Source organism: Moschus berezovskii, chromosome 6, assembly GCF_049115385.1.
Source record: "Moschus berezovskii isolate FMDL1 chromosome 6, NW_MosBer_1.0, whole genome shotgun sequence".
NCBI lineage: Eukaryota > Metazoa > Chordata > Mammalia > Artiodactyla > Moschidae > Moschus > Moschus berezovskii.
Window position 1 is genome coordinate 2,778,040 of NC_142465.1, and position 23,982 is coordinate 2,802,021.

General features: G+C 48.9%; 1 protein-coding gene, 1 long non-coding RNA gene and 1 pseudogene across 3 annotated transcripts in view; 2 read left to right on the forward strand and 1 right to left on the reverse strand.

The window, feature by feature from the left end:
* Positions 1-4,252, forward strand: part of LOC148777522 (liprin-alpha-1-like) — a 43,633-nt gene extending 39,381 nt beyond the window's left edge. For both annotated transcript variants that reach the window (XM_088836797.1, XM_088836798.1), the window contains 2 exons: positions 705-874; positions 2,184-4,252. In XM_088836797.1, the coding sequence (XP_088692923.1) occupies positions 705-831 (127 nt within the window). In that variant the 3' untranslated portion in view covers positions 832-874; positions 2,184-4,252. The remainder of the gene's footprint in view (positions 1-704; positions 875-2,183) is intronic.
* A 4,562-nt stretch (positions 4,253-8,814) lies between these two features.
* LOC148777523 (uncharacterized) lies at positions 8,815-17,020 on the reverse strand. Its single transcript, XR_016037539.1, has 3 exons — positions 16,954-17,020; positions 13,525-13,634; positions 8,815-9,120 (listed from the first exon to the last, which is right to left on the reverse strand). It is a non-coding gene; the product is annotated as an uncharacterized LOC148777523 (long non-coding RNA).
* The window catches only part of LOC148777524 (acidic leucine-rich nuclear phosphoprotein 32 family member D-like), a 146,973-nt pseudogene continuing 139,854 nt past the window's right edge, over positions 16,864-23,982 (forward strand).

Sequence of the window (23,982 nt, forward strand, 5' to 3'; positions counted from 1 at the left end):
GCTCAGTGACCTCAGTGATTTTAGGAAACGTCCGTCTCGATGGATTGACTCCTGTGGGAGCTTTCCTCCTGCTCTTGCTAGAGGTCTGACCAGCCCGGGGCGCGTTCCTGCCGGTGGCGGCCCCTTGCCTCTCGGGTTCACTCTTGAGGGTCCCTCCCTTTTCCTCAAGGGTCTCCTCTCAGGAGACTCTGTCCACTCCCGTGACTGACACTGTCCTCATTCAGACGACCACCTGCTGAACTCCCGTCCTGAGCCAGGCAGCACTCGATGGAGGGCACGTGTGGTCACCTGACCAGCAGCCCTTCACGGTGACCGTCGCTCTCCTGCCACTGCCAGGGGCAGTCACCATGCGGGAGGCAGGGGGACTGCCCAGAGCGGGGGAGCTCGCCTTCCCTGGGAGTGTCGTCACCTGCCGAGCAGCGACCCTGAGGGAAGGTTGGAGCGCCCTCTGCACCAGCTGGCCTGGAGTCAAGCCCTCCTTGGGCGAGAGCTAGAGGCAGGGAATCGCAGCTTTCCCGGGGTGGTTGTCTGTGGCCGGGAGCCTGCATTGCTCGTGTGGAGTGTGCTTGGTGAAGGAGACTCCACGGTCTGCTGTGAGGTTGAGGCGCGGAGGTTGCTGGGTGTCCCGTTCTATCAGTAGGTCCTGTGGACGGGTGTATGTTTGCACGAGGCTGCTGGATAACGGTCGTTTTCTCTCCCTGAAGCTCGACAGGCTCCCAGGACAGCCCCGGGAGCAACCCCAGCAGCAGCAGCAGCCAGGACTCGCCACACAAAGCAGCAAAAAACAAAAGCATCAGGTACTCCATCAGCCGCATATTTCAAAAGAAGTAAAAGGGCCGGCCTGGACACCCCAGCAAGGAGGCATTCGGACCAGGTGGGTGCTTCACCGTTCGGAGTTAGGGGGCCTGCAGGCATGTCCCTTCTGCGTCTCCCCCGTCATCCCCACGAGGCACCTGTCACTCACGCTGGGGGTCCTCCTGGGAGCAGGAGCGGAGGAGGCGTCTGTCTTCTCGGTGGGTCTGAGATGATCTGATGAGTTAATGAGTGGTTGGGTGGATGGATGGATGAATTCATCAGTGGATGGGTGGATAGATTAGTGAGTGGATAGATGGATGAACAGATGGCTGGCTGGCTGGGTGGATGAAGGGAGCATGGAATGAATAAAGCGGATGTTTCTACTCGAGTGCTAGAAACACATTCCCCGAAATTGCTTGAGTAGGAGCTGGGCAATGGTTGTTTCCTCCAGAACAGTGACAGGTGTTTGGAAACGGCTAAGTGCTCATCAGTGAGGGGTGAGGTACAATCTGTGGACAGCCCACAAGGAACAGCCCCCTCCTTCCTGCCACCGTCCCCACCCCCAGGAGCCCGTCAGGGGCTCTGCCCACGGCCCCCGCCCCACCCCACAGCCGCCCAGGTCCTCCTGGGGGCTCCTCAGCACACAGTGTCATCACCAGGCCCCCACCTCGCTCGGCGCCATCTCCTGGAGGACAGGGTGTGTTCCTGCCTCTCCAGCCAGATATTTGCTGAGTGTCTTGTTTGTGCTGGGTGTGGGATGTACAGGGGTAAGTAACGCAGATGTGGTCTGGAGCACAGTTTAGGGACAAGAGGGGAAAAGGAGCAGGTTATTACATCTCTCCCTGTTATTCAGAAATACAGCACTGCGAGGGATGCTGCATTGACTGTGTACCAGATGCTGCGCGTGCCCCTCACCAAGCAGGGGCTGCCACCTCCCGATTTACAGAGGAGACAAGGCCCCGCGGTTAGGGAGTGGTGAGGCAGGTTCACACCCACGCAGCGGGACCGGGCACTTTGCCGAACCCCAGCCACCTCTCCGGTGGATGCAGCAGGAATGAGATGGTTCTATGGCATCACTGATTCAATGGACGAGCTTTTAAGCAAACTCCAGGAAATAGTGAAAAGGACAGGAAAGCCTGGAGTGCTGCCGTCCATGGAGCGGCAAAGAGTCGGGCACAACTGAGCGACTGAACTAAAACCTGAGTGTGTGCTGAACTGCTTCAGTCGTGTCCGACACTCTGCAAGCCCAGGGACTGTAGCCCAGTAGCTCCTCTGTCCAGGGGATTCTCCAGGCAAGAATACTGGAGTGGGTTGTCATGCCCTCCTCCAGGGCATCTTCTTGACCCAGGGATCGAACCCACGTCTCTTGTTATCTCTTGCATTGGCAGGCAGGATCTTTACCACGAGTGCCACCTGGAAAGCCCCAGTGAACGCTGACAACTAGGAAATGCAGAAAATAAGGGCTGCTCCTAAGTTAAACCAGAAGAGCAGCAAGCACAGGTTGTAAAGAGGGAAACGCAGGATGAGCGACAGCAGTGCTGACGGAAACGAGCAGGGATGCGCTCACCCACATAAAGAGAATACCTGTGCCGTTCGGAAGAGGAACCCGTCAGCCCTCGGAGGGACAGTAGAACCAGAATGTAGACCGAGGCCGTGGTCAGCAGTGCCCACCCACACGGCCCAAGTGGAGTGGTGTCACTCACCAGGCTTCCTGCATCCCCAGAGCTGCCGGCGGTAACATCTCTTGAGCGCTAGGCCGGGCAGCGTCCCCGAGTGAGCTAAGACATCACTGCTCTCCTTCCAGTGCTGCTGGGGGGCCCTCTGTGGGCGGCCATGCTCATCCCCTGCCCTGCCACCCTCTGGGGCCCGGCTGTCCCCTGGGATCTTTTCAGCGCTTGATCTTGGGTGTTCCCAGCCCTCTGCCATGCAGGACTGGGACGCAACTCAGGACTTGGGCTTGAGACATCAAGGAGACCGCGAATCTGGACGGACACCGCCCTGGGGCCCGTGAGAGAGCAGGAAAGCAAAGCCCCTAGTCCAGCATCAGGCCCTCCCCCACCCTCGGGGAGGATGCAGAGCTGGGGAACGTGCCCTCAGCCACCACTGCCTCCTGCACAAGTTCCTCCTCTTCGCCTGTCCTTGACCTGAAAGAAACCCCAGCTGCTGCTGCTCCGCAGGTGATTCGTAAAAATGCACCTCCTGCAAGAGCTATTGTCCTGCTGCACTGGGACTGCCTGAGTGTGCTAAGGAGTGTCAGAAAAGTGGGGATGCCACACCTCATACTGGAGGTGGAGGGCCTGATACTGGGAAGGGTCTGATGCCTGGGGGGGGTCTGAGGGTGGGGGTGGGCCTGATGCTGGACTAGGGTCTCATGCTGGGGGAGGGTCTGTGACGGGGGGTGCCTGACACTGTGGGATGGTCTGATTCTGGGGGAAGGTCTGATGCTGGACTAGGGCCTGATTTGGGGAACTTCTGATGCTGGGGGGAATGTCTTATGCAAGACTAGGGTCGGAAGCTGGGGAGGGCCTGTTGCTGGGCGAGTGCCTGCTACTGGAATAGGGCCTGATGCTGGGGGAGGGTTTATGTTGGACTAGGGCCTGATATTTTGGGTAACCTCTGATGCTGGACTAAGGTCTGATGCTGGGAGAGTGCCTGACGCTGGGGCAGGGTCTTATGCCCCAGAAGGTCTGATTCTGGACTAGGTCCTGAAGCTGGGAGGGAAGGTCTGATGCTAGGGGGGGAGGGAGTCTGATGCTGGGGGGGAGCTTCTGATGCTGGACTAGGGTCTGATGCTGGGGGAGGGCATGATGCTGGACTAGGATCTGATGCTCGGGGAGGGCATGATGTTGGACTAAGGGCTGATGCTGGACTAGGATCTGATGCTGGGGGAGGGTCTGATGCAGGGGGAATGTCAGATGCTGGACTAGGGCCTGATGCTGGGGGATGGCCTGATGCTGGACTAGGGTCTGATGCTGGGAGAAGACCTGTCCCCGGCAGATGCTGAAGTGATGGAGCCTCTTGGCTCCGGAGCCAAGGGCATGAACACCCCGTCGGTCGTCCTTTGGGGACACCTATGTCTTCGCCTTCTGGCCTTTCCATTGTATCCATCGACTCCTAACAGAACGCCCGTGTGATGACACGGGCTCCCATTACCAGCTCTGGTCTGTTCTCAGGGAGAGGACAGCTTACCCTCGGCACTCTTGATTGGCAGTGGGAAATTTTGCTTCAGTACTTTATTGAAAGAAAGCAATAAATAATACTGCAATAAAAAAAGTTCAAAAGTAGACTGTTCGTACTTTGTCACATATTCAGGAAGTTCACAAAAGATTAATAGGAAAACAGAACAGTAAGAATGAATTGTACGAGTAAATTAAAGGCAGAACCCACATGTAAAGAGACATGCTGTCTCTGTCTACCGAGATCCAGCTGCATAATAAATATCACACCGTGATCTGAACGCATCTCTTGCTGGCTTTTTTAATGTGCCGCTGAAAAAGTAAAAGTTACATTTGCTACTTATACAATCCAGAATGGCTGTGTCATTGCAATCTAAAAATGTACGCCTAGGTCCATTCTTTAAACATGTTTAGAAACAGATGTAAAAAGATGATTTACATACAAATAAGGCCTTTGTCAGAGCTGCACTACACTGTCTGTCTGGGAAGTGGCACCTTCGCTGTCCAGCTGGATGGCTCCGCAGCAGGTGCAGGGCATCACGATTGGTCCCCGAAGAGTCTCACCGGAGAGGAGGGACCCGAGTCCAGAGACTAGGTTACCGGAGAGATTTTCATAGCCGTCTTCTAGTCATCCTTTCAGCCCAAATTTCATCAGAAGCTCACATTTAACACCCAGTACTTTTAAATCGCTTCACGCTGCAGACAAAAAGCATTTCTTGCCAGAAAAAGTACGGTTTAGGTCAGTCGTTAAAATCCAACAACCATTGGTTGGAATTAAGTTTGCTGATTTCAGAGTGATTGTTGGAGAGCTCGGTTACATTCTGGAAGGAGAATGCACACCGTGTCATGATGATTTTACAATCGCAGGAAAAGCCCTCCTCTCATGGTTTAACATGTAAAAATTAAACAAGAATAATTACAATAAATGCATCATTTACAAACTCCCTATATTTGTTCATAGGATTGATACAGACAAGCACTACAGTACATTCATTTGAAAGACTAAACTCAGGTATCAGAACACGAATTGATCTGAAAGGATATTTATAGCCTGAATATACAAGTAAGTAATTATATAAATGAAGTCATAAGTTTACATAAACATAAGAAACATGAAATTCTAAAATTATTTTCTCTATGGTATCCATGAGCTTTTCACTAATTAAAAACCCTGTCATAAAATATCTTCGGGTCCATATAACAAGTATCAACAGATTAAAGATTGCATCGAGTTGAAAATGTAGTCTCTGTCGTATCCTGGACGCTGTCTAATCACCTGTAGAAGTAGTGTGGGTAAACTGGAAACACGCAGACGAGTCAGTCCTGGGACGGCGGCTGGTGCCCGAGCCCCTGCCCCTCCAGACACACCCCCCCAACCCCATTCAGGGCTTCAGGGGCTTTGAGAATTCAGAGAAACACGGAGGACCAAGCAGATGAAGGAGAGAACTCTGTGGCAGACTTTATTCTGACGTATAGCTAAAAGCTGCTGGTAACAATCCCCAAAACCCAATCCAGCTTTCTAGCTGAGAGAACAGGACAGAGCAGACAGCCTCCTGCCCTCAGAGCGGCTCCAGCAGAGCTGGGCCCCCGGGCCGGCCCCACCAGAGGACCGCCCAGAGCAGCACCTGCAAGGGAGGGTGGCCCCTCAGCGGCGGCCAAGCCCCAGCTGCCGGTGCACCTCCGTGAGAAACGCTGGCAGGGCAGCCTCGAGAACCCTGACGCCCTGGGCCCTGCTCCCTCCGAGACCGTGCACGCAGGGCATGGCCAGCAGCACTGCCGCTGTGGGAGGGACACCCGTGCGCACAGACGCGCGGGAGCCTCGGGCCGTGCTCTGACCAGTCCGGCGCCAGCCAGGCGCCAAGGTCACGTTCTCTGCTGCTGAGGGCTCTCGCCGGCCGACCTCCGGAGACCCGCTGACCCTCCACTCTCAGGGCGCGGCCTCCGTGCCCCCGCGGGACCAGGCCGGCCAGTACTCACCCCGAAGCTCAGCAGGAGCAAGTCCTGACTGCAGCGGAATCCAGTCTCTGCGTTCCCGCCACGCTGCCCGATCCCAGGAGCGCGGGAGGAAGCGTGCAAACACAGAGTGCGGCTAGCCGTGCAACGTCACACAGGGCACGAGGACACACTCACACCCGCAGCAGCACCCACTCCTACTGAGGGTCTGGGGAACCTTCTAGAGGGAGGATGAGCCGGGGAGAGCGAGCCTGGCGGCTGCCATCTACAAACCCCTGCCACCCGGGGGCGGGCGGTCACACTAGAGCAGCAACGGCACATTCGATGACAGAAACGCCGACATGGGGACAGCTACTCCACGTGAGCAGCTGCCACTGTTTCTCCCTGGTCTCTCATCCCCTCCTTTCCCTAATTAACAACTGCCTGAATCTGCCCAATGGAACTCAGGGGATGTCATGGAGGCTGAATGAAGGCCGTTAATCAAAGAAACGGGGACACAGAAAGCCCTGTGTTCAGGAGCCCCAGGGGGCCCAGCTGCGGTTTGCTCATCCTGTCATCCTATTCTGGGCCGCTCTTCCCTTTTCCATCCCCTGGTACATCTCACTGTCAGGGCACCGACCATGACACCCGTTCTCCGGGTTCAACCACAGCAGGGTCGAAGGGCTGCAGCTTCTCAGCCTCCCCTCTGCTGGCTCCTTCACCACACAGGACAGGGGCTGTGTGCACCCTGCTTGTTTACTACGGCTGGAGACCACAGGTGGTGTGTTTGCTCGTGTGCTCACCCCTTTCGCTTCGGGGCAGGTTTGGGGGAGTACTGGAGGAGCCCACCACAAGGCGCCCTGGAGGTGGGGCATCAAGGCCCGGACAGAAGGATAGGTTCTTCCAAAATTGCTGGGGATGGGGGATGGGGCAATTTCAGGGCCTCCTCCTCCTGACACTTGGGAGTCTGTTCTTGGTTTTACTTTGCGTGTTTGTTGCAGGCTTCCCCTTTCTCTGTGAGCACTTTCTGAGCCCCCTTCCGCTGTCCCTAGACCCTAGGAGAAAGCCTGGCGAAGGCGGGGACAAACAGATCATTTACTCTGTATATCTTTGGTCGAGTTATTAACTCGTCTACACTTCAGTTTCCTTACTAGGAACAGGCCAGAAACTCCTAGCTCCTGGGACATCCCAGAGGATGAAAGGAGGCAACCAGTTGACCGCCCATCGCCAGTCCTGGCACCGGCACATAAAGAAAGCAAGGCCTTCTCTCTGTTCTCCCAAATGTCAGGCCCCAGAGTTTCCTCCCTTATGATACTCGGCCCCCGCCCCTACCCCCGCCCAGGAGAGGTATTCAGCTCTGCTCAGCATCAGGAGACATGGGGGCAGGCGAGGGAAATTGACGGTGATTTTCCACTAGCTGTTCAGCACTGTGCTGGATATTTTAGGCATTGCTAGATATTTCAGGTGTTATTTCGCTATTAGGCAGAAAGCACACAAAAAACGGTAATGACTCAGGCCTGCCTTGAACTTTCCTGCCTTCTGTGTGGCAGATTTCAGAGACTCAGGCCCTGGATTTCTCGTTCTGTGAGCCTGGCCACTGGGTGAGACCTGGTCCCCACTTCCCCTTTCCTGGCTGGCCCTGCAGGCCAGCACACAGACCCCTTTTTCAAAGTTTCACAGACAGACTGACAAAGGAAGTAACACAAGTTTCAGAATCTCACAGGGCTCTGTGACTGCAGTCTGGATTCTGCCCCCTTTTAAGAGCTGGTTCTGAGACCCCCTTGACCACTTGCCTGTTGCAGCCATGCCTGGGGCTGGGGGTCTGCAGTCTCCTGTTTCTTTTCCAACCTGCCCCCAACTCACCCCTGGCCGCAGAGTGTTCAGGCCACAGAGTGTTCAGGCCACAGAGAGAGGGACCTTAGGACCTCCTGAGGCATTCGCGAGGAAATCCCCTTGGGGAATTTTCTCAAAATGGGATTTGGAAATTCTGCACCTTAGTCACTCTGGACAGAGGCAGCTCTGGGCAGTGACAAGATGGGGGGACAGGAATTTAGATCTGGGCTCTGGCCCCAGTTCAGCTCCAGTCCTCTTTGTGAGATGGTGGCAGACCTCTGCCCTTTGAGGCCCTCCATTTCCTCATCTAGGAAGTGGAGGTTTGACAGTATTGTTCCTGAGACTGTTCTTGGTTGAAAGATACAAAACTAGAGGATTTGTGGTATTCCGGAGGAGAGTTGGGGGTACGTGTGCTATTGCCCCTAAAATCACTTCTCCTGCAGCTAAGGCTGAGGGGTTATCTTATCATCTCTCCTTCCTTCCCGTCCAAGGGAAGGGACTCACCAAGGCCCGGGACTCACCTTACTCCCTAGCTCATGAAGTCCTTGTGTGGGCAGTACTGGTCGGTCCTTTCACCTCACTCCCTCCGTCACTCCTTCCCTTTCTCCACCCCCTGCCGCCCCCCCCCCACCCCACCCCCGCCACCTTTCCATTCATTTCTACCTCTGTGACATGTAAAATTCTTCGGGGCTTCCCTGGTGGCTCAGTGGTTAAGAATCCACCTGCCAATGCAGGAAACACGGGTTCGATCCCTGGTCCAGGAAGATCCCACATGCTGTGTGACTACTAAGCCTTTGCGCCACAACTACTGAGCCTGTGCCCTACAGCCCAGGAGCCACAACTACTGAGCCCACGTGCCACAACTATTGAAGCCCGCACGCCCTAGGGCCTGTGCTCCACAACAAGGGAAGCCACCGCAATGAGAAGCCTGTGCACTGCACCTTGAGGGCAGCTCCCGCCTGTGCAACTAGAGAAAAAAAGCCCTCACGGCAATGAAAATCCAGCACAGCCAAATAGAAATAAAATAATAAAAAATAGAATTCTTTGTTTATTAATGTAGAAAACAACTTAAGCAGGAGGGTATTGTACTGGGGGCGATGCTGAGTAGTTCACAGAGTGGACAGAGCATTGGAGAACCTGACTTGGAAAAAGGGCAAGTGAGAAACCAGGGCATCTGGGCAGCAGTGCTACTGGACGGTCTCATCAGGGTACCACTGTTGAACCAAATATACCCCAGCCATGTTTCCTATCCACGTCTCAATCTATTAAAGATTCATAGTCCTAGAAGAGGGAGGGTAAACAGCCAAGCTGGTGTCACTTGCTTGCTTCTTCGCTGGGAGAGGATAGAACTCTGGGCTTCGCAGTACCCCTGAGACTGTATACCCTGGAGGAGAAATAAGTCCACAAAAGGATATCAAGATGATATTTGGAAGGGAGAATGGATACTGTGTAAGGAAGTTAAAAAACAAACACAGAAACATATTAAACCCATATTCCACCCAACCATCTACCCATTTATCTCTCCATCTGTCCATTTATCTATCTATACTTTCGGCCAACCAAGAAACACACTTTTAAAAAAGAGCCAAAACCTTTTATTTTGTATTGGGGTATAGCTGATTAACAATGTTGTAACAGTTTCTGGTGAACGGTGAAGGGACTAGGCATACATATACATGTATCCCTTCTCCCTCAAACTCCCCTCCCATCCAGGCTGCCGCAAAACAGTGAGCAGAGTTCCCTGTGCTAGATCTGTAGGTCCTTGTTGGTTATCTATTTTAAATACAGCAGAAGAAACACACTGAAAAAGCCTTTTTTTTTTTTTTGGTCTGTGTGGCATGTAGGATCCTTGTTCCCTGACCAGGGATGGAACCTGTGCCCTCTGCATTGGAAGAGTGGAGTCTTAACCACTGGATCACCAGGGAAGTCCCTGAAGAAACATTTTTTATTCAGCACCGCTGGCTCAGTCGGTAAAGCGTCTGCCTGCAATGAGGGAGACCCATGTTCGATCCCTGGGTTGGGAAGATCCCCTGGAGAAGGAAATGGCAACCCACTCCAGTACTCTTGCCTGGAAAATTCCACGGACTGAGGAGCCTGGTAGGCTATAGTCCATGGGGTCGCAAAGAGTCGGACACGACTGAGAGACTTCACTTTCCCTTTCGTGTTCCAGAGGCCATACCAGGCACTTGATAGAGTGCAAACGTATCCCTCAGAAATATCCCAAGAGTCTTCTTGGATGTACATACAAAGGATGTATTTATGGAGCTGAAACAAAGATGAGGACCCAGAGAAAGGAATTCATGTCTATCCACGCACTGGAGGGCCTCTAACAACATTTCTAGGGACAGAGTGATTCGCTTTGCATGCGGGCAGACAAGGGATGGTTTTTGTGGACGTGTATTGCAGGAGATTGCTCACCACAAGTGCACAACAGGGTGTGGCCAGGATTTAACCTCTGAATCCTAGGTTCTGCCTCTAGTCTCTTTACCTCTCTAGCAGTAAGGAAGTCCTAGTTCCTTTTTAACAGCTCTCAAATGGGGACTGTGAATATAAGAATCCCTGCCCAGCAGTGTTCTTGCCTGGAGAATCCCAGGGACAGGGGAGCCTAGTGGGCTTCCGTCTATGGGGTCACACAGAGTCGGACATGACTGAAGTGACTTAGCAGCAGCAGCAGCAGCCCGGTATAACTCAGAGAAGTTCTGTGAAGTGGGGTGAGTTAGTGGGTGTGAGGTACTTTCCAAGTACAAAGACAGAGAACTATTTTTGCCGTGCTTATTTCTGTCTCCAGAATGGCTAATGAGAACACTCCTGGCTCACGTGTCCCTCTCACTTCTTTCCAGTCCTCACTGCCCTCCACCTAGCGGTCACCACGGAGAGAGTCTGGTGAGATTTTTGGTTCTTTAGGCTGGCGGATGAATGTCCAGGATAATCACTGCTATTCAACTTGGAACCTTGGATCTGTGAATGGTCAGGGCTCTGTGGGCCCCATGCTGGTTGGAAACAGTCCCTGGGTGAGTGTGTGTGTGTGTGTGTGTGTGTGTGTGTGTGTGATAGATCCCGGTTTCTTGTAGAAGTGAATACAGTGACTCAGAAAGCCCTGAAATACGTGGGTGGCTCAGCTTTCAGTTCACAGCAGAAAGGAGCTGGTTCTCCAAGTTTTTGCTAAGTCAGCGCAAGAGATCAGAGCTGAGATCAGAGGGTGAAACAGATATTGTCTGGAAATTGCCCCATGCTTACAGGGACCCAGGCCATGACCCTGGGTGAAGCTTGTCAATTCCCAGTGCCTGTTTTGTCATCTGTAAAATGGGTGGCTTGCCTGTTGGTGGTGTTTCCTAATCTTTGTCACTTGTCCTAGGATGAATATCTGTCCACGCACAGGCCCCCAGCTCAGCTCTTGCAGCTAACGGTCATTCCTCACATGGAAAGCACTCTCTGCGCTGCCTTTCATTGCTGGTGGTCTACACACACTGCCACCTCTCTGGAGGGTTGCTTGGCAAAATTCAGTCGAATTTTTAAAGCGCATATTGTATTTAATAAGCACTAGCAATTCTACTTCTAGGAATTGATCTTACATTCATATGCACACGTGCACAAACTAATATCTACAAGATAGACATGGTCTGTAACAATGAACGCTGCAGACAGCCTCATTGTCCATCAGGAAGGGGCTGACTGGGGCTTCCCCCATGACTCAGTGGTAAAGAATCTGCCTATTGACATGCAGGAGCTGCAGGAGATGTTTGTTTGATTCCTGGGTCAACAAGAACCCCTGGAAGAGGGCATGGCAATCCACTCCGGTATTCTTGCCTGGAGAATTCCATGGACAGAAGAGCCTGGTGGGCTACAGTCCACAGGGTTGCAAAGAGTTGAAAACAACTGAAGGGCCTGAGCATGCAAGGGGCTGATTAATCTGGTGCTTCCATATAATGGAATTTTAGGCCGCTACTAAAAAGAATGATGTAGTTCTTTATGTGCAGTTATGAAATGATCTCTAAGATACAAGAGGTAAGAAACAGAGTAGCTTTTGAAGTGTGCTTCATGTGTGTGACAAAAGAAAACTCATCCATGCTTGTAAATATACAGATTCTCTTCTGGAGGCTCGTGGGAAACTAGTAATAATTACCTTCCCTTCCTATCAGAAAGGGCAATGCAAAGGAGGCCTGTGGCATGGGTAAGAGGGGCAGTGCTTTTTTTCTTTTAAGCTTTCAGACACTTAAACCATGAGTTTAGGGACTTCCCTGGCAGTCCAGTGGTTAAGACTCCAAGCTCTTAATGCAGGGGGTACGGGGTTCAATCCATGGTAGGGGAACTAAGACCCTACATACTGCATGGCAGAGCCCAAAAGAAAAAGGTGAGTTTATTTAGGACAAAAGTACACTTTGAAACATTGACATGAGTCCTTCTTTTTTAATTTGTTATTATTATTATTATTTTACTTTTTGGCCACTCTGCACAGCATGTGGGCTCTTAACTCCCTGACCAGGGGTTGAACCCAGGTTCCTGGCATTGGAAACACGGAGTATTAACCACTGGAGCACCAGGGAGGCCCCAACATGTATCATTTTAAACAGTTCAGTTCAGTTCAGTTCAGTCGCTTAGTCGTGTCCGACTCTTTGCGACCCCATGAACCACAGCACGCCAGGCCTCCCTGTCCATCACCAACTCCCGGAGTTCACTCAAACTCATGTCCATCGAGTCGGTGATGCCATCCAGCCATCTCATTCTCTGTCGTCCCCGTCTCCTCGCACCCCCAATCCCTCCTAGCATCAGACTCTTTTCCAGTGAGTCAACTCGTCGCATGAGGTGGCCATAGTACAGTATAACCATTCAAAATTATTATAGTATATATTTTCAGTTTCTGGTAAAAAAGAAATAACCTTTTTTACATGACTCCTTCACCCAACTTGCTTGATCTTTTTTCTAAAATTTTAATTTTATATTGGGGTGCCACTTTGCTGACAAACGTCTGTATAGTCAAAGCGATGGTTTCTCCAGTAGTTATTTATGGATTTGAGAGTTGTACCATAAAGAAGGCTGAATGCCTAAGAATTGATACTTTTGAACTGTGGTGTTGGAGAAGACTCTTGAGAGTCCCTTGGATTGCAGGGAAATCAAACTAGTCAATCCAAACGAAAAGCAGCCCTGAATATTCACTGGACGGGCTGACGCTGACGCTGAAGCTCCAATCCTTTGGCCACCTGATGCGAAGAACTGACTCATTGGAAAAGACCCTGATGCTGGGAAAGATTGAAGGCAGGAGGAGAAGGGGACGACAGAGGATGAGACGGTTGGATGGCATCAATGGACATGAGTTTGAGCAAGCTCCAGGAGAGAGTGAAGGACAGGGAAGCCTACTGTGCTGCAGTCGCAAAGAGAAGGACATGACTTAGCGACTGAACGACAACAGTTGATTAACGATGTTGTGTTTCATGTGTTCAAGAAAATGATTCAGTTAAACATATACATGTATGTGTTCTTTTCAAAATCTTTTCCCATTTAGGTTATTACAGAATATAGAGCGGAGTTCCCTGTCCTTGTTGATTATCTATTTTAAACGTAATAGTGTGTGTATGTCAATCCTAAACTCCCAACTTATTCCTCCCCACCAGAGGGATGCTGTTTTGGTATCTTCAGAATTTAGTATCATGTGCAATTTCTGTCAGTTTATAAACAGTCATCTGGCAGGAAGTGCCCAGGAGTCCCTTGGCATTTCAGGCTCGGTCTTAGAGTCTCTTTGATCTCTAAGTCCAATGAGGGACCCAGGTCTCACAGGGGTAGGAAAACTCACCCAGAGGCTCATCCTTGCTGCAGTCTTTCACCCAATCCCTCGTCCCACCAGTTGCGTTGGCTTTTGGAATCGTGCTTTGGCCCCAAAAACACAGCCTTCTGTGCCTTCCCCTAGAAGAAGAATGATGTCTGAACCCTGGGAAAGGAGGGACGGATTACTATCCCCTCCAATAGAGGGTGTTGTGTAGTGGAAACTGCACCGGCTTTGCAGCTGCACAAGCTTAGTTTGCAATTCCAGCTTCTGCTGCCGAAGCTGTGAAAGTTCAAGAAACTGCCGTGATCTTGCCAGATGGTCTGCTCATCTGTAAAACGGGCTGACTGCTACTGAGTCCTGGGACTGGAAAGACGAGAGAAGGTCATTGTGTACAGTGCCTGGCACACAGCAGCTGCTCCGCGAATAGCTGCAGCTGCGCCCATGGTCACTGAAGTCGGGGTGGCCTCTTCTCACGAGGGAGGGAAGAAACGGTGGTGGGTGGAATTGAGGGCCCCCTGAGCTTGGCCCCTTGCTGGGTAGAGGTGAAAGGGCATGGTGCCTGCCTGTCAGGAATGTTCGGTGATTAAGTAGTCTGAGAGAGCCTCAAGTCTGCAGCCGCCTCTCTGTGGCTCTGACGTCTGGAGATGGTGTGGTCGGCCCCAAGGTGACTGTTTGCAGGACGGGACTTGCCCTGGTGTTCATGGTGGTGACTCTGGTCAAGGAAGAGCCTGACTCAGGAAGAAGCAGGAGTGCTGGAAGCTGCTCTGGGAGGCTGGCATGACCCCGGCATCAGGGGTTCTTATTTCCTGGCTCCACACGTGACTCTGCAGCACACTGGCCTTTCCTGCCACTTGGAAATTGTTTTAAAAATGGGCTTTTCCTCCCAGCTACAGAAACACCCACGCCTTCAAGGCGGGGGCAGTGGTGGAGGGCACAGAGTTTCGAGTAAGGCCCGCCTGGCTTGGAGTTCCTGCCTGGACGTTGATTCACTCATTGGCTGTGTTCTTTAACTTTTCAGAGCCTCAGTTTCCTTGTCTGTGAAATGGGGATAATAATGCTGCCTACTTTTCACTGTGAGGATTTACAGAGATGTGTGAGGCAGTACAAAAATGTTGTCTCAAGAGAGCTGGTTAAAGCTGAGCTGATTGGTCTAAAATGAGGGCAAAAATCTTCTTAGGGAGGGAATTACTGTTGGGTTTGGGGAAAAGGTGCATAATGGGCATGTCTGATTTAAAAGGGGAGACTCCCTGCCTTACCCCACCCTACCTCTGTTGTCTCAGTTCAGTTCAGTTCAGTCGCTCAGTCGTGTCCGACTCTCCGCGACCCCATGAATCACAGCACGCCAGGCCTCCCTGTCCATCACCAACTCCCGGAGTTCACTCAAACTCATGTCCACAGAGTCAGTGATGCCATCCAGCCATCTCATTCTCCGTCGTCCCCTTCTCCTCCCGCCCCCAACCTTTCCCAGCATCAGAGTCTTTTCCAGTGAGTCAACTCGTCGCATGAGGTGGCCAAAGTATTGCAGTTTCAGCTTTAGCATCAGTCCCTCCAATGAACATCCAGGATTGATCTCCTTTAGAATGGACTGGTTGGATCTCCTTGCAGTATAAGGGACTCTCAAGAGTCTTCTCCAACACCACAGTTCAAAAGCATCGATTCTTCGGCGATCAGCCTTCTTCACAGTCCAACTCTCACATCCATACATGACCACGGGAAAAACCATTGCCTTGACTAGACGGACCTTGGTTGGCAAAGTAATGTCTCTGCTTTTTAATATACTATCAAGGTTGGTCATAACTTTCCTTCCAAGGAGCAAGCGTCTTTTAATTTCATGGCTGCAATCAGCATCTGCAGTGATTTTGGAGCCCAAAAATACAAAGTCTGACACTGTTTCCACTGTTTTTCCATCTATTTCCCATGAAGTGATGGGACCAGATGCCATGATCTTTGTTTTCTGAATGTTGAGCTTCAAACCAACCTTTTCACTCTCCTCTTTCACTTTCATCAAGAGGCTTTTGAGTTCCTCTTCACTTTCTGCCATAAGGGTAGTGTCATCTGCATATCTGAGGTTATTGATAATTCTCCCAGCAATCTTGATTCCAGCTTGTGCTTCTTCCAGCCCAGCGTTCCTCATGATGTACTCTGCATATAAGTTAAATAAGCAAGGTGACAATATACAACCTTGACGTACACCTTTTCCTATTTGGAACCAGTCTGTTGTTCCATGTCCAGTTCTAACTGTTGCTTCCTGACCTGCATACAGGTTTCTCAAGAGGCAGGTCAGGTGGTCTGGGATTCCCATCTCTTTCAGAATGTTCCACAGTTTATTGTGATCCACACAGTCAAAGGCTTTGGCATAGTCAATGAAGCAGAAATAGATGTTTTTCTGAAACTCTCTTGCTTTCTCCATGATCCAGCGGATGTTGGCAATTTGATCTCTGGTGCCTCTGCCTTTTCTAAAACCTGCTTGAACATCTGGGAGTTCACGGTTTACATATTGTTGAAGCCTGGCTTGGAGAATTTTGAGCATGACTTTGCTAGCGTGTGAGGTGAGGGCAATTGTCCGGTAGTTTGAGCATTCTTTGGCATTGCCTTTCTTTGGGATTGGAATGAAGACTGACCTCTTCCAGTCCTGTGGCCACTGCTGAGTTTTCCAAATCTGCTGACATATTGAGTGCAGCACTTTCACAGCATCATCTTTCAAGACTTGTAATAGCTCAACTGGAATTCCATCACCTCCACTAGCTTTGTTAGTAGTGATGCTTTCTAAGGCCCACTTGACTTCACATTCCAAGATGTCTGGCTCTAGGTCAGTGATCACGTTATCGTGACTATCTTGGTCGTGAAGATCTTTTTTGTACAGTTCTTCTGTGTATTCTTGCCACCTCTTCTTAATATCTTCTGCTTCTGTTAGGTCCATACCATTTCTGTCCTTTATCGAGCCCATCTTTGCATGAAAACCTCTGTTGTCTAGAGAGGGCTAATTTTTCTGCAAAAGAAAGAAACAGGTTTGAGAGTTTTCATGGTCAGTGTGAGAGCTGGTGTGGAGTCGTGAGGGAGAAGAAGGGAGATGCCCAAGGGTCCCAGGGCTTCCCCATCCCTGGCATTCTCCAGGCAAGAACACTGGAGTGGGTTGCCATTTCCTTCTCCAATGCATGAAAGTGGAAAGGGAAAGTAAAGTCGCTCAGTCCTGTGTGACTCTTCGCAACCCCATGTACTGCAGCCTACAGGGCTCCTCCGGCCATGGGATTTTCCAGGCGAGAGTACTGGAGTGGGTTGCCACTGCCTTCTCTGATTTAACTGCTACCCAGAAGCTGGGCTCCAAATGCGAGCGCGCAGCCGAGCGAGCGCAGCGCGCCTGCGCCGTACGTGCGCGCGCATGCTCCCCGCCCCCGCCCGCCCCCGCGCCCTGGCAGTTGCAAAAGCTCGCCGGCGCTCGTCGCTGATACCGCTTACCTGAGGGACCCGCGGCCGCCCCCGGCCGGCGTCGCAGCCTCCCGGGAGCCCGGCCCCGAGGTGTGAGGTGAGCCCCGGGTCGTGCAGGCCCCTTCCCGTCCGGCGCAGCGGGAAAAGGAGTCGGGAGTGGGGACTGAGGAGGTGCCGCCGCGGCTGCCCGCTCCTCGGTCTGACCCGGTGCCGAGGAGGCACCAGCGGCCGCGGCCCCTCCTCCTCAGGGAGCGTTATTCGCGTCGCCGCCGAAACAACAGCCGTGGGCGCCGCGCTGTGGAGGGGTGTCTCGGGGCTTTCTCGGGGTGGGCGGCGGGGCGCGGAGGAGCCCGAGTTTGGGCCTGGGCGCCGGGGCGGGCCGATGCCCGCGGACGGGGTTGACCCTCTGGGTCCCGAGCCCGCGCCGAGCAGCCTGTTGGAGGGTGGTCCGCGCTCCCTCCGCGCCGCGCTCCCTGCGCCAGCCCTGGGGCTCGGTCGGCGCCGCGGGGGCGTGTGGCGCTCCCGGGCCGCTGGGGGCTGTGGGGGGAGGACGCGGCCACTGGCGGGAGGGCAGTGCGCCGAGGGCTGAGCGCGGGGGGCGTCGGGGCTTCCCGGGGCCGGGCGGCGTCGCAGCATCTGGACTGCCTCCTGTTTCTAGTCCTGAATGTTGTCCCCTCTCCTCCCTCCCGTCAGTTTTGCAAAGTCTGCATATTCCTCCGCGAGCCTTCCCCCTCTGCCCCCTTGGACGCTCCGTGTGTTTGCCCTGGGGTAGGGCGGTGAGATTCATCCGTAGCCTCTGAGACTTAGCAGCAGCAGCAGCAAACATGTCAAGGCATTGTAGCATCTTCCTAGAGGCCTTTGTCAGAGTTAGGTGCCTTCCTCAATAAGAGAAAAAGGGGTGTTTTTTCTTTCGTTCTTAAAAGAACAAAAGCATATGCCACTAATTTAGGCAGAGGAGCCAACTTGAAGTTGCAGCATATCTAGGAAGGAGGACAAAAGGTCTGGGTTTTGGCCCAGAATAAATGAAATTTTGAATTTTGGTTCCCTTCTGAATGTAGGCAGACAGAACAGCAGAGCAGCTCAGCAGCTATAGAAATAAATGACTGCTCTATAAGGTTGGTCAAGCAAGATATTATTTTATAGAAGTAGTTTGGAGAGACCTGTAATGTTTATTTACGGGAATTGGGTTACTTGGCAAAGCCAATATCGCAGGAGCAAGGAAACAGAGACTTGACAAGGGGGATGTTACCTCCCTCTTGAGCCTTCTTTTAGCCTTTAGTGATGTGCTGACAGTCAAAGGGATAGAGGAATCCGTAGTTCTGTTATTAAGAACCATTTACTCCTCAAGATAATGCTTTCCATCCGTACTTTTTTTTTTCCCCCATCCGTACTTTTAGGCAAATCAATGCCATCTTTTTCCTCCAGAAGAAGAAGGAAAATAACAAAAAAGTGTTTGTTTGAAGTGCCAAACCACAACATAGAGGTAAGAAGATAGAAGTGGCCTGGCTTCCAAAGATAGAGCTGAAAATAAAAGATAATCGAGATGCAATTCTTCTTACAGTGTTGCTTTTTCTTTAGGGGGTTCTTCCTCTACCCCCCTCCCCCCAAATGCTTTGAAACTGTCAGGAAAGTAAGGTAATTAGTAAAGCCTACTGTCCTACCTTCTCTTTCCTCCTCCTCCGTTATTTATTTTTTTCTCATCCACTGATATTCCCTGCCTCTCCGTCTCTCCCGAATCTACCAGTGCCCTATTAATAGAAGAAGAAAGGACTGTAGGTTCTTTCATCCCGTTTTCATCTTAGGGATGTATTCCTCTGAACTTTGTTTTGTGCTTTGAACATTGAGGTGGATTTTTGTAGAGAGATCCCCAGCCATGATTGAGATATTTGAAGTAGGGAGCCTTGCGGGGAAGATAAACAGTAAAGTGCACGTTCTTTCTTTGTATAGCACAGTGCTGTGAGAGCGTCATCATTGGGCAGAGAGAGGGGCTTTTAAATTCCCTGTAAGTCCTCTGTTGCCCACTTCACAGGCAGAGAATCTCTCTCTCCAACTTAAGTTTCGTATGTGTTGGTAAAACTATGAGATTTCATACTGAAAACTTACTCTGAGCTTGTTAGTTTGTTGATGTTAGACTGCTGTTGACTTTCTTTTCTTCAGGAGACTTGTGATAGGAAACAGTTCTTACTGCATCTTTACCTTCTTTCACAGGGAAGAGCAGTGTTGGCCTCAAGTGTTTTTTAACCCCTAAATCTCTAGAGTTAGAGACGTTTAAAGCTGCAGTTGGCCACAAAAAGAGCAGTAGTGCAAATGAAAAGCAAGACTTTGAAATATGTATGAGAGGAATTGTTCAGTATAGATTTGTGAGAAGGGTCACAGCGTCTTGAGGAAACAAGTGAGGGTTTTTAATAGTGGCATTTCCGGAAAGTTAGGAATGAATGTTTGAAGAGTAACAACTCCTCCTTGACTAGAAAACAGTTTTAACTGACTGTTGCATCGTAAATGGTGAATCTATCTTTGAGTTACAGTCTTTGAGTTATGCTGAGAACTAGCAACAGTTTTGGTGGATCCAAGGAATGCACTGTGAATGAAGTTTAAGAAAAAACAACTAGGCTAGTAGGCCTAAAAAAATCTTGGTCCCCAAAGTTTATCTCATTAAACTAATTTTATAGTCAAAACATGCAACCATGCTAAAGGGGGGGAAAAATCAGGAGCTTGATATTAGAGCATTTTCTGAACACATTTTAATGAAAAAGGGAAACCAGGCTGGAATTTCAACCTGATTTTTTTTTTTTTTAAAGTCCAGATTCTGGCCATCTTTCAACTTTCCAGTTTTGCTTTTAGTTTTAAAAGAGCTTCTGCTTTCTCCAGTCTTAAAAGTAATGTATAATTTGTAAGATGGACTGGATTTTGATGCCTACTGTTCATTTTAATCTTGAACTTGAATGTTTTCCCTGTATTTTTTTAAGCCCCATCACTCAGCACACTGGAAGATTAGGTTATCTTTTGTAATCAGTAGATGACTAGATGGACTTTAAAAATTAGAGAAAGTAGCAAAGTGATACCTTGAGATTAGTAAGAATCTAGGCCCTCAGAATTAAATATGGAGCTATATAAACTTTAGCAACCAGAAAACAGTATCCTGAGAGTGAATTTATTTAAAAAAAAAAAAAAAAAAAGATATGGAAAACAAAAGGCCAAAACCCACATGAGTTTTAGGAAAAGGAATCTAGCACTTTGAGCAGTGATATGCTCTCAGTGTGTACTTTGCTGTTTATGTTCCTTGAGAGAAGAAGCTTCAGAGGTAGTGATTGCTAATCCTTATAATGCAGTCTTGGAAAACTCTGAAAGAAGACAAAAGAATATCCTCCTGTTCCCATTGTAGCCAGTGTGTTTGAGGCAACCTTTAATTTCTGAATTGGAAACGCAAAATGTTACGTACATTTGTAGTGTGTCTAGATAAGTAAATCTAAGCTGAGAAAGATGAAAGGAATCACTTTCTGTACAGGAAGTGTGAATTGGAATAGAATTGCTAACATCTTTTGTTGCAGGGCCTTGCTGACAAGCCCCCAGGGCCCACTTTTGTCATTGTCTCTTCTGGGATTCAGCCTGCTTTCTTTCCTCTTCACAGTTGCCATCTCCTGCTTTTCCCACCTGAGTTCTTTGGGTCTGGCTTTGTAGCCAGCCTCTGAAGACAGTTCCAAGACTGCATCCCCTTTATTGCTGTTCTTCAGGACAAATACTCACCTTATTTTAGGGGCTTTTACTTTTTATCTTCAAAAGAGAACTGGTAAATTGGGGAGTATCAGATTCCTGATGTTACACATTGATAAAAATTAAAGTGTAGGGTTCAGTGTATCTAGTCCTTTTTGTTTTCTGATGAAATAATCATCAGGTCACTTAATCTGAAATTAGTTTTCCCAGATATCTTGTATTGCTCTGTAAAGAAGTGAATGTCTCTTTTCTCAGGGTTAGGGCATGGAAAACTGTTTACAGACCCCTCATTTTCTACTGGTCCTTGGCGCCTGAGACTGTTCCCTCCAGTTAATCCAGCAATTCCCTTATTCAGCTGAGATTCTGCAGATTTCTGTAGTCAAAGATATAATATCAAAAAGTATACAAAAAAATCTTTTAACCTTTATGTAATCAGTTGCTGTATTTTGTCAGCATTTCTTGGTTTGCTCAATCTTCTGTGTCCTGCTGTCTGAAGCTTACAGCTTCTTCAAGGCTGATTCTCTTAGGAAAAAGGATTGTTGCTATCCATACTCACGTGATCCTGATTAGAAGCATTTATTTCATTATATTATTGAAAAACAATTTAGAATATATATCAACTTTTTTTTTTAAACTGTGCATAATATTTGGTTCAGCTGAGAGGTGATCTGATTTTTTTTCAGTAGTGAAAATCAATTTTTGACCCATTCTGAGTTTATCTTTTTTTTTTTTTTTGCTTTTCTTGCTGCCTGTGGTAGGGCATGTTTGTGTCCCTTGGCTTGTTACTTAATCAACAGTCAGTAAACATTGATTCAAGTAGTAGTATTGTCAGCACACATTTACAGATTTAGCAGACTTAATTTTCCGTACAGAAATAACATGTGACAGATTTAAAAATAACATTTCAGCATTTATAATACTTTACTCCTTTTTTGTTTTGTTTCTGTTTTTTGACCACGCTGTGCAGCTTGTGGCACCTTAATTCTCTGACCAGGGATCAAACTCGAGCCCCCTGAAGTAGAAGTGTGGAGTCCTGGGAAGTCCCTATAATATTGTATTTTTAAACAATTCAGGTAGTTTTATTCTGTTTCACGTATGTATATTTTTGACAAAAGTGGGAGACTCTATGCTGTTTTGTAAACCATTTAAAATTTTATTTTTCACTTACTGTATTGTTACTGTCTTTTCAAGTCAGCATATACAGATCCTGCTCATCATTTTTAGTGAGTGTGTTATGTGTTGGTTGTGCTGTAGTTTAACCAATTCCTTATTGGTAGACTTTCAGATTGTCTCTGGGTTTTTATTTTATAAACAGTGTTGTACTAACATTTCAGTTATACGTCATGTGTACTTGTGTTTACTTGCTTAGAATAAACTGTAGAATAGGTCTGCTGAATCAAAGTATATACATTTTAAGAGCTTTTGATGTCCATAGCTATTTTTTTGAAATGCCAACTAGTTTACTTTTCCTCCAGTAGTACTTGAAAATGGAGAATTTCCTTGCGGTCTAGTGGTTAGACACTTCACTGCCTTGGTCTGGGTTCAGTCCTTGTTTGGGGAACTAAGACTCTGCAAGCCGTGAAGGAGTGAAGGACAGCCAAAAAAAGAAAAAAAAAAGAAAAATGTATCTCCAAGTGTGGGAATGTTGAAGATATTCTTTTTTCTGCACTCTCTCCTATGCTGTGTTCTGTTATTCTTTTTGCTCATCTGATTGGCAAAAATGTTATATATCATGTTTGTATGTTTTTATTAGTAAAGTTGAATATCTTTTCATGTGTTTGTTGGCCATTTGTATTTCTTTTGTAAATGTATGTCCTTTTTCCATTTTTCTGTTAAAGTAGTATTCTTTATCTGCTTTTTAAAAAAATTCATTTTATAACTTTTGCTCAGCACATAATTCGGAGGAGGCAATGGCAAGCCACTCCAGTACTCTTGCATAGAAAATCCCATGGATGGAGGAGCCTGGTAGGCTGCAGTCCGTGGGGTCGCTAAGGGTCGGACAGGACTGTGCGACTTCACTTTCACACATTGGAGAAGGAAATGGCAACCCACTCCAGGGTTCTTGCCTGGAGAATCCCAGGGATGGGGGAGCCTGGTGGGCTTCCGTCTATGGAGTCACACAGAGTCGGACACGACTGAAGTGACAGCAGCAGCAGCAGTGTTCCCTTTAGCTTTTATTTTTTAAGTTGCAAGCAGATGAACATGCTGCATAAGCAGCAAACTACAAACATGGAACTTATATGGATGTTTTGATACTGTAGTGAAATAAAGCTTTCAGGGCTTGACATATTTCATGATATGCATAATTGTTACCGTGCTGCATGATAAGCTTCCATATACATGACTGTGTTTAATATCACTTTTCCATAGCCAGACATCACATTTCTGGGCCCAGCTTGAAGGAGGAAACAATACAATGGCAGGCCAAGAAGCTTTAACAAATATTTCTTACTTAGAGATTTCAGTATTAGATTAGACGTTTGGGGCAGAGGTCGCTTGTAACTTTGGTGTTCCTAATTCCTAAGGTTGTAGACTTTGCTTTTCCCTTCTTCTACTCAAGACCATATGCTTGAGGGAAAAATTGGGAAGATTCAGCCATGGCTTTACTTTCTCCAAATAGTTTTTTCTGCCCAGTAATTAAAGCTTGGGATGCAGAGGTCCCTGTCATTGGTAGTGCACAAAGGACAGTTTCTTTCTCTGCTTTAGCCAAGCCAGTTCAAGTTTTCAAGGTCTAAGCTGTCACGGGCCCTAATATCTATTTGAATTGTCCTGTTAACCTGGGTCTCTGAGAATTTCTGAACCTGACTTTCTCATGTTTTCCCAACTGAGGTTGTGTACTTCAAACAGAAATATTTGCCGTCTGTGAAACGAAAATAAAGTAAAAGCAGGCTTAACATCATTACAAAACCAAATGGAAGTATGATAGTTTTAGAATATGCTTTTTTCCTACCAGTCCTGTCTTCCACTCTACCTACCCTTCCAGCCCCCAGAGAGATGCATATTTTTGTCCCTAGAAAAAAAGTGAAAGTTGCATCCAACTCTCTGCGACCCCTTGGACTGTAGCCTGCCGGGCTCCTCTGTCCATGGAGTTCTCCAGGCAAGAATACTGGTGTGGGTTGCCATTTCCTCCTCCAGGGAATCTTCCCAACCCAGGGATCAAACGCATGTCTCCAGCATTGCAGGCGGATTCTTTACCGTCTGAGCCACCAGGGAAGCCCCCAGCAAAGGCAGTGTCAAATCGGACTCTGAAACTTGGTAGAAACTCTTAACTGGAAATCATTCGTATCCCACGCTGTAACTTTCTAGGGTTGACTCTTCTCTGCAGCCTGACTGTGTGTAATGAAGCAT